This window comes from Pristiophorus japonicus, chromosome 1 (assembly GCF_044704955.1).
Source record: "Pristiophorus japonicus isolate sPriJap1 chromosome 1, sPriJap1.hap1, whole genome shotgun sequence".
NCBI lineage: Eukaryota > Metazoa > Chordata > Chondrichthyes > Pristiophoridae > Pristiophorus > Pristiophorus japonicus.
This window is the reverse complement of record NC_091977.1, coordinates 2,674,850-2,685,220: the sequence shown is the minus strand read 5'-3', so window position 1 is coordinate 2,685,220 and position 10,371 is coordinate 2,674,850. Positions and strand designations below refer to the sequence as shown.

At 44.4% G+C, this 10,371-nt stretch overlaps 1 protein-coding gene across 2 annotated transcripts in view; it reads right to left on the bottom strand.

The window, feature by feature from the left end:
* Positions 1-1,466: 1,466 nt before the first annotated feature.
* Positions 1,467-10,371, bottom strand: part of LOC139274340 (mast/stem cell growth factor receptor kita-like) — a 40,520-nt gene continuing 31,615 nt past the window's right edge. Inside the window, exons 3-5 of one of the 2 annotated variants that reach the window (XM_070891244.1) lie at positions 8,969-9,238; positions 1,840-2,181; positions 1,467-1,761 (exon numbers count right to left, since the gene is read on the bottom strand). In XM_070891244.1, the coding sequence (XP_070747345.1) occupies positions 1,484-1,761; positions 1,840-2,181; positions 8,969-9,238 (890 nt within the window). In that variant the 3' untranslated portion in view covers positions 1,467-1,483. The remainder of the gene's footprint in view (positions 1,762-1,839; positions 2,182-8,968; positions 9,239-10,371) is intronic. The other variant, XM_070891254.1, reaches the window with a different exon arrangement.

Genomic DNA, 10,371 nt, shown 5'->3' with positions numbered 1-10,371 from the left:
AAGACCAGAAAGTTGACAGGGGGATATGGAAGCTCAACATGAAACTGTTGACCCCGGAAAACATTGAGGAACTCAAGAGGGATTACAAAAGTTGGAGAACTGTAAAACCCCTCTGTGATTCCCCAATGCACTGGTGGGAAACAATCAAGACAAACATCAAGAGGTTCTTCATCCTCAAAGGTGTTCAGCAGGCGAGAGGGAGACAGAGGGAATTGTCCCAACTCCAGAAGAGTATGCAAAACCTGCTCCTATTGCAGACGATGGGGGTCGATGTCACGGAGGAACTCCAAGAGGTGAAGGGCCAGCAAGCCTCGCTCTTTGCCTCAGAGTCCTCCAAAATCATCTTCCGCTCCAGAGTCCGCTCCGTCGAGCAGGATGAGACGTGTTCGCGTTTCTTCTTCCAAAAGGTACACAGGGGGAGCTCTGTGATCACCAGCCTACAGGAAGAAGATGGTTCTGTGACGTCTTCGCAGCCCGACATGCTGAGGTCCAGCAAATCCTTCTATGCCGGGCTGTACGACGTCAAGCCCACAGACCACGCGGCCTACCGTCCTTCCTATCGTCTATCTCAGAGATCTTAGACCACAGCGAGCGGGAGAGTCTGGACCACCCGCTAACTCTGGATGATCTGACAAAGGCCGTCCGGTCCCTCGCGACGAGTAAAACTCCCGGAAGCGACGGCTTACCGGTCGAGTTGTATTGGGCTCTGTGGGACTGGATGGGCCCAGACCTGCTGGAAGTGTACGGGGGTATGCTTCTGGCCGGCAGTATGTCAGAATCAATGAGGAAAGGCATCATCACCCTCATCTACAAGCAGAAGGAGGAGAGGGAGGAAATCAAAAACTGGCGGCCCATCTCGCTGCTCAATGTGGACTACAAGATCCTGTCAAAGGTCATCGCCAACAGGGTCAAGTCTGCTCTGGAGCTGGTGATCCACCCAGACCAGACCTGCACTGTCCCCGGCAGGAAGATCTCTGATAGCCTCGCGCTACTCAGGGATACGATCGCCTACGTGCGGGACAGGAGGGTGGACACCTGTTTAATCAGCTTGGACCAGGAGAAGACCTTTGACAGGATATCGCACACGTACCTGATGGACATGCTCTCCAAGATGGGCTTTGGGGAGACTTCCAATTGCAATATTTGCAGCTGGGAATTATTTGCTCTGATTTTTCGGAGCATTCTGATTGATTCTGTGTCAGAAAACCAACAGAAATGACTTCTGTACCACTGGATTGTCAAACTTAAATGCTTGTCCTGTCTCAGTGAGTTTACCAAGAGCGTAGTTGAGGCACACAGACCAGGAAAGTTCCTCGCTCGATCCCAGGCTGTGCTGAGTTATCTCAGGGTAGATTTCCTGAGGCTCTGAATCACTGTACAGCTTCACACACAGGATATAAAGGAGGGGTTACTCCAGGCAACAAGAACAATAAGTGACAAGAATTTCCTGTGGAGATTATAAGATTAAAGAGCAAACCCTGAGTCACTTACCACTGGGCTCCAGATAGTACGGGACTAAAACCTGGGGCCGGTTTTGATAAAACACAGCACATATCCAGTTCCCTCTGCCTCTGTCAGCTTTCTGAATAATCAGTCGCAATGATTTCTCTTCCCCATTCCGTCCATTCAATGTTTTCTCTCCAACAGTTCTGCCGTCACTATTGATCCAAACCAGTCTCATTGGTTCAGTGACATCAGACACAGAGCAGGTCGGGGTAACGGTGTCTCCCTCAGTCTCTGCATCAGATGGTTCAGCTGTGACTGTGGAAACAGGAAAATCATTCAGCTTTTACACAATGACTTTATCATTGAAAACACCAGCAACATTCTGTGTCCTACCTTTAACTGTGATTAGTTTAATGGTCACAAATTTACGTGATCCCAGAGAACATGTGTAAACTCCTGCATCGTCAAACAGTACAGGGACAATCCTCACACTGAAGGTCCTGCCATTAAAATGTCCCACTGTGGGCACCAGTCGACTCCCAAAGTCGGTCCTGTTCACATCGATAGGCTGAGATTTCGAAGCAGTTGCTATTTTTTTCTCCTGATTTGGAAGATGATGTGAGCTCCAGGTCCATGCAGCAGCATTGTAAGTAGAGGCAACAGAACGGCAAATCAGGTCGAGTTCACTGCGATCTGTGCCTGACCGATAAAGTGTGTAACTCTCTTGATATAAATCTGTGATAGAGAGACAGAGAACAACGTGTTAGAATTTTACAGTTTCTAAGGTAGAGAGAAAAGCCAGAATAATTATTGGCAAAAATTATATAAAACTATTTTGTGTTTTGATTATCATAACTAGCCACGCCTCTCGCCAAGCTGTCCCAGTACAGCTACAACACTGGGATCTACCCGACAATGTGGAAAACTGCCCAGGTATGTCCTACAATCAAAAAGCAGGACAAATCCAATCCAGCCAATTACCGCCCCTTCAGTCTACTCTCAATCTTCAGCAAAGTGATGGAAGGTGTCGTCAACAGAGCTATCAAGCAGCCCTTACTCACCAATAACCTGCTCACGATACTCAGTTTGTATTCAGTGGAGTGGTTCATTCACAGTGAGCATCTGTCTCCTTCTGTATTGAACATTCTGCACAGACTTTATACCTGTGCCTTTTCTATTCTTTCTTTGTTACTTTCTTTCTTTCTCCTGATATTTCTTTCACTATTTCCACTAAAGCCTTCACATTTTCTCAGCAAGACTAACCCAGAGTCATTTTAATTGCTTTTGCAATACAACTTGGCAGTTGACAAGATGGGAAAATTGGCAAACCTTTCCTTATTGTCCAAGGGGCAATCACGATACTTTCTTTCAAAAACATGGGGGTAATTTGGCCTTGTGCGATAGTGTAAAAGAGGTGATAGTGAATGTGATATCTGCCTTACCACATCACAGACACACACATGCACAAGATGGCTCGACAGGAACTTGTTATGTCTTGTCACATGATGCTTGCATTGAATTTGCATGAGAAGTTGCATTACCACAGTAGTCCACTAAGTGGAGCTCTATTACACTTCTCCCTTCTTAATGAAGAAGTAATCATAACAATGCAGCTCCAACAACACTCAAGAAGCTCGACACCATCCAGGACAAAGCACCCATTTGATTGGCACCCCATACACCACGTTAAACATTCACTCCCTCCACCACCGGCGCACCGTGGCTGCAGTGTGTACCATCTACAAGATGCACTGCAGAAACTCGCCAAGGCTTCTCCAAAATCACCTCCCAAACCCGCGACCTCTACTTCCCAGAAGGATAAGGGCAGCAGGCGCATGGGAACACTACCACTTCCACGTTCCCCTCCCAGTCACACACCATCCCGACATGGGAATATATCGGCCGTTCCTTCATCATCGCTGGGTCAAAATCCTGGAATTCCCTCCCCAACAGCACTGTGGGAACACCTTCACCACACGGACTGCAGCGGTTCAAGAAGGCAGCTCACCACCACCTTTGAGGGCAATTAGGAATGGCCAATAAATGCCGGCCTTGCCAGCGACGCCCACATCATTGGGAACAAATAAAAATAAACTGCCTTTAACCCCTACTTTTTTATTCACCTTCCTTTTAATCCAGTTTTCTATCCTCCTCCAAATTCCACGCCCCTTAATCTTCTCGAGTAATCTCTTGTGCAGTAATCTTATCGGATCAACTAGGCTTATATTCACTGGAATTTAAAAGAATGAGGGGGATCTCATAGAAACATATAAAATTTTGACAGGACTGGACAGGTTAGATGCAGGAAGAATGTTCCCAATGTTGGGGAAGTCCAGAACCAGGGGACACAGTCTAAGGATAAGGGGTAACCATTTAGGACCGAGATGAGGAGAAACTTCTTCACCCAGAGAGTGGTGAACCTGTGGAATTCTCTACCGCAGAGAGTTGTTGAGGCCAGTTCGTTAGATATATTCAAAAGGGAGTTAGGTGTGGCCCTTACGACTAAAGGGATCAAGGGGTATGGAGAGAAAGCAGGATGGGGTACTGAAGTTGTATGATCAGCCATGATCATATTGAATGGTGGTGCAGGCTCGAAGGGCCGAATGGCCTACTCCTGCACCTATTTTCTATGTTTCTAAACAATCACCATACATAATTTGCATGGTTCAACATAACAAATATTTTTCCATTTTTACAAATCAAACTTTACCTCTTGTTTTCTGTTTCGAAGAGGATACCTTCACTCTCGAACAGATCTTTCCAAACTTGGTGTCGAACTTAAACTCATTCTAGGCTGAGCCTGAGGAGAGTTTTTCTTCAAGGGCAACCCTTGATCTACATTTTGACTCTCTACAACTTCAGACTGTCTGTCTGCCTGACTCAGACTCAGACTTAAATTCTGACTTTCTCTTGTACTTGTTTCTAGTACATCTGATGTAGGATTTGCTACTGGTACTCTACTTGTAATAAGGCTATCTGTCTCATCAGAAATAATCGAATCATTCCAACTTTCAACTCCTTCCACATCTGTAGGTAAAATATGATCAATGTGAACAAACCTAACCTTTCCATGATCAAACATCTTGTCCAAATATGTTCGAGAGTCGCATATCCTCACTAGGCTTCCTGGTAACCATTTTAACCAATTATGGTGATGGTTCTTCACTCTCACCTTCTGATTTAATTTCACACTTCTCTCTCTTATTTTACCTCTATCATGATTCTCTTTCTGTCTTAGTTGTTTCCCTTCTACTAACTGTGCCAAGTTTGGCTTCAACAACGAGAACCTGATTCATGGTTGTCGTTTGAGAAACAACTCTGCTGGTGTTCCACTAGTAGTTGTATGAGGAGTATTACGATACATAATCAGAACATTTGCTAGTTTGTGATCCAATGACAACTGCCATTTCTTTGGATTTGGATCCAATATTTGCTTGTTGAGGGCAGGTTTTACAATTTGTACTGTGCACTCGGTGCACCATTTGAAGCAGGGTGGTAAGGTGGAACCTTGGTATGTTTCACACTGTTCCTGCTCATGAACTGTGAAAATTCTTCTCAACAAAATTGCGGCCCATTATCAGAAACAATTTCTTCTGGGAGACCATATGAAGAAAACAATATTTGCAAATTGTCTATTGTTTTATTTGTTGTTATTTTCTGCATCGGAAATACTTCTACCCATTTCGAATGATTATCAATCACAATGAACAATTGTTGTCCTTCTAGCTCAGCAAAATCTACATGTAACTTTTGCCACACCCTGGGAGGCCATTTCCATGGCTGTAATGGTACTGATGGTGATATCGTGCTTACCGATTGACATATTGTACACTGACTGATGATGCACTCTGTATTTTTACCTAGACCTGGCCACCATAAGTAACTGCGTGCAAAACTCTTGGTCAGGCACATTCCTAGGTGCTGGTCATGAAGATCTCCTAACACCTTGGACCTGAACTTATTTGGGATAACTACTCTTGCACCCACATGATAAATCTTTATCGACTGATAATTCATTCCTATGGACAAAGTATGGATGAATATCTTCCTCTGATATCTGGTTTGGCCAGCCATTTGCTATACAATCATACACCTTTGTCATAACTGAGACATGCTTAGTTGCTCTACCAAGTTCTTCAGCTGTGACAGGCAAGTGATCAATGTATGAAAAATAGAACACTTCTTCCTCATTGGGTGTAACTTGTGATGGGGATGGCAACCTGGACATAGCATCAGCATTACCATCTGACTTAGGTACAACAACAATGGGTATAGCCCAATACTTAGGTCTACTTTAGAGATAATGTTCTCAGTTTCTAGTCTTTTGAGTACTTGATCAACTTTCTCTTTGAGTTCATATGGCATGGGATATGGCTTGCAGTAAACTGGTCTAGCATTCTCCTGTACCCTGACACTCACCTTGAAACCTAGGATTGCACTGCCTGTTTCACGGACACCTTTGGATACTTTTTGATGACATCATCCTTCGATGCAAATCTCGTTTCAACTCAAAAAATCTCACTCCAATCCAACTTCAATGATCCCCACCTATTTCTACCTATTAAGGCTTGTCTCCTGCCATGAATAAGAGAGGTAAGCTCTGAAACTGATCCTTGTATTTTACCGGTACGGTGATACATCCTACCACAGGACTTTGCTCTCCTGAGTAGCCTCGCAGTTCTATGTTTGACTTTTTCAGTGAAAAATCACTCAACTTGTCGAGATATAATAATTCCAGTACTACGCTCACGGATGCACCAGTGTTGATTTCCATGGGTATCCTGGTCCCTGCAACGTCTACTTGGATGACGATACTTCATGAATCGTTGTTAGGTACCGTTGTGCTCCTGATGACGTGTGTCTTCAGAACCTCCTCATCCTGTTGCTTCTGTTCAATGCTACATAGTCTCTGGTGATTTCTACTGATAGTTTACCCTTCAGTCGGCATGCCTTCGCAAGATATCCAGTTTTCTTGCAGAAGAAACACTCTGCCTTCACATACGTACAATTTTGAGCGATGTGTTGTCCCAATCACCGATAGCATGGCTTCAATGCACTGTTACCTTGGTCAGTTGGGGAGGCCTTGGGGCCCAACTGCTTTTTACTTCTAGCCTGAAGCCGATTCACCTCGATTGTCTGAAGACTGGAAATGGCATGAAATTCTCAGGAATATTGGTCTGCCATACCCATCGACATAGCTGTCTTGCAAGCTAAATAAAAATTCAAGTTAGGGGTTGTCAACAACTTTCTTCTGATTGCTTTATTTTTCATCCCACAGACAATGTGGTCACGCAATGCTTGGTCCTGAAAGTTTACGAAATGACAGTGAATGGGAAGCTTTTTTAAAGCTACAATGTACTCACTGATACTCTCGTCAATGAATTGATTTCATATTCCAAAACATTAACTTTCAGCAACTTCCAGGGGCTCAGGACTGTCGTGCTAACAATCTCCGTCAGTGGCGGGCCCTTTGTCTTGTCAGGAACAAGCACATTTTTCAGGGTTGCATCCACCTCCAGGCCTGATTAAGTCAGGAAAATAGCCCGTTTTCTTTCTAACACCACCCGGTTACGGTTTTCATCATCAGGGACTTTGATGATACTATTTGCGGTGAAAAACATTTCTAGCCACTCCATGTATGCTCTGAAAGTCTCTCAGTCAGGCTGGAACTCACCCAAGCACCCTATTATTCCCATAGGTGTGGCCATCTGGACTCTGGCAATGTCAACAGTGTGCTTAAAATTTACCTTGGATTTTTAGTTGTGTTGCAAAACAAAGAACCTCTCAAAGTCTCTCTGCTGGTTGGCTGGAACAGCCACCAAAAAAAAATCAGTTAGGGAATCCAGAAATCCCATCCTACATCGCCAATGTGATATCTTCCTTACAACATCACAAACACACACATACACAAGATGGCTGTACTGGAACTTGTCAGGTGACCTTGTCACATGATGCTTTTATTGTATATACGTGAGTAGTTACATTACCACAGTAGTCCACTAGGTGGATCAGTAGTCCACCAGGTTGAGCTCTATTATGTGATAGTATAAAACAGCTGGTAGTGAATTGGAAACACATTTTACATCTCACAAAGATAACTTACTATTGCACAAAGTCAAAATGACCCATCCACATTCTCTCCCACACTAAAACCTCCTACTTTGTCTACACACACACTGAAAACCTATCTCTGACCAAGCTTTCAGTCACCTCTCTTTCTCACTAATACCGATGTCCACTTCATTCTTCCTCAGTGAAGCATTGTTTTATTTCTTTCTTCAAGGTGCTGTTACTGAAAGCATTTTCTGTTTTTGTTTTATCTCCGGTACCATTTATTAAAAAAACGCTGCAATTCAGATTTTCTACCTTCCGGTGTTGAACTGCTTCATTTACTTTGTCAATTCTAGACAAGATAAACCAACATTGACTGCAGCCTTGTCACTCTCCTCCACTTGCCTCTCAACAGCTGGTGAAGTGGTTCCCCATTCAGTTACCTGTACAGAACCGGCCACATTATAACCACCCACCCTCCCTCCACTCCCAATCTATTGATATCAGATGCTAACGACCACACAGCACCATAACTGTTTGTACACTTCTGGTACGACCAATGATGTTCAACCAAAGTCACTCAGTATTGTCCCCTATGTGTGTGTATTGGGAGAGCACTGAGTAGTCAGTCAGGGCTGGACTGTAATTCTGTGCCTGTGCAGTGAGTAAAGTGAACCATATTTAGAAAATAATTGTCTCTGTGTTATGGTCACTGATGAGCTGTGTGAGAATGTTTCTGTTCACCTTTAACCCTTTAGCTATTTATTATCCAATCCATCAAGATCTGGTTGTTGATATTTGCCCAGAGTATTGCAATGTTATATTTACACCAATGTTCCAAAGAGAAAATACAGCCCAGTCTGCAGTAAAAGCATCTGATGTCTCTGTGCTCCCTGGACATTGTGTGGAACAGTGTTATTTCAGTAACTCTTTAATATCTACTGTAAGGTAGTTCTGGGCTTACCCAGATCCACATCAATAGTTTTGATGCTATTTTAATAAGAGTATTTTTTCTACACTTCACACAAATACACATTCTTATCTTCTGTTCCAAAGCCCCACTCCCAGCTTTTCCTCTCTCCCTCCCCCAAAGCCCCACTCCCAGCCTTTGTCGTTTCCCCCTGCCCACCATCTCTCCTCTACATTCCCAACATTTCCATCCTTCCCTCTCCCGTTCATGGCCACTGATTCCCTGCCCTTCCCTCTTCCCTTAGTCCTGCTCCCGGCTCAGTGCTTATTTGAAGCTGAGAGTATGCAGCGCCTGGAATCACTTCCAATAGCAGCAGAACTGGGTTAGAAGTGACATTGAGGGGAGAGAGGCCAGTTTGTGTTCAATGCTGATATGTGCACCAGGCCCCCACATGCTGACTGTGGGCATGGTGCTGATGGTTGTAATGTATGGTTCCACTTTATATGTAACAGTTTTATATTAGTAACTCTTTAATATCCACTGTGAGGTAACTGCACTTACCGGGGTACACAGAGAAATGTGCTTTTCCTGTGAGAATACTGGATCCATTTTCCTGCACTTCACACGTGTACAACTCCTGATCCTCTACTGCAACGTGTCTGACTATCAGATAGACTGTGTTATTTAGTCGGATCTGATCAGTGTTCCTCCTGTCCTGCTGAGATGAATCTCTGGGTTTCCATTGAAGACTGACTGTATCTGAGAGTTTGGAGATGGTACAGCTGAGTGTAACGTCACTGCCAACCACAGCTCTCTGTGGACTTCTCTCAACTGTGAAAAACAGATCAATAAGATTTAGTGTACGTCGTGACATGTACAATCCAATGATTAGGTTCTAACTGACAGTAGAATGTGCCCATTATCAATACTTGTAACTTGCTGCATTAAAGAGTCAGGCCAGGTTACACACAGTACATTTTAATCAGTAAAATATTGGGCCCGAAATCACTCGGTCCTGCTCCACCAATGTAAGTGAGGCAGAGTGGGGTCGGTGAACTTTACCCCTGACCCTGCTGGAGTATCCGGGGTCAGGTCAAGGTTACACAGTATGGATGGTATTTGGGGATGGTCAGGTGAAGAAACTCACCAGAGGAGGGTGTGCTGGAAATGTAGCACCATATTATCAGACATGGAGAGGGCTCCAGTCCTACTCAGTTCTCTATGGGCCGAGCACACTGCAGTAAGACCAGCCAACACATGCACTGGGAGCCTGTTCACAAAACCCACCTCAAAGGTCATTACAGTCCCAGACATTATTTAAATGAGTGTGCTCCCAGAATGCTCCTGAGCAGAGCTCCAATCATTGAGCCTCCACGAGGAATGGAACTTCAGGAGACCCTTGTTCTAAAAATGTTCACCCTGACGTTCAGTCCCACCTACAACATAACAAGTAAAAATCAAATCTTCAACAGGGACTTTATTTCCAATGCCAGGCCAATACAATGGTGGCATCCATTAGGTGCTGGCACCCAACACACTGGTGCCCGACCCATGTGGCATTCCCCATGTACCACGCACTATGTACCATGAGTGCCACTAACACGTGTAAATGGGTGGACTTTCTATCATGGTCAACTCGTGCTGGTGCAGTTTGGGCCAACACCTCAGGAACAATTTTCTTTTCTCTTGTCTATTGAATAGAGTAGGCTGAGGGGTGACCTGATAATGGTCTTTAAAATGATGAAGGGTGTTGATCGAGTAGATACAGAGAGAGAGTTTCCACTTGTGGGGAAGAGCAGAACTAGAGGCCACCAATATAAGATAGTCACCCAAAAAATCCAATAGGGAATTCAGAAGAAACTTCTTTACCCAGAGAGTGGTGAGAATGTGGAACTCACTACCACAGGGAGGGGTTGAAGTGAATAGTATCGATGTATTTAAGGGGAGGCTGGATAAGCATATGA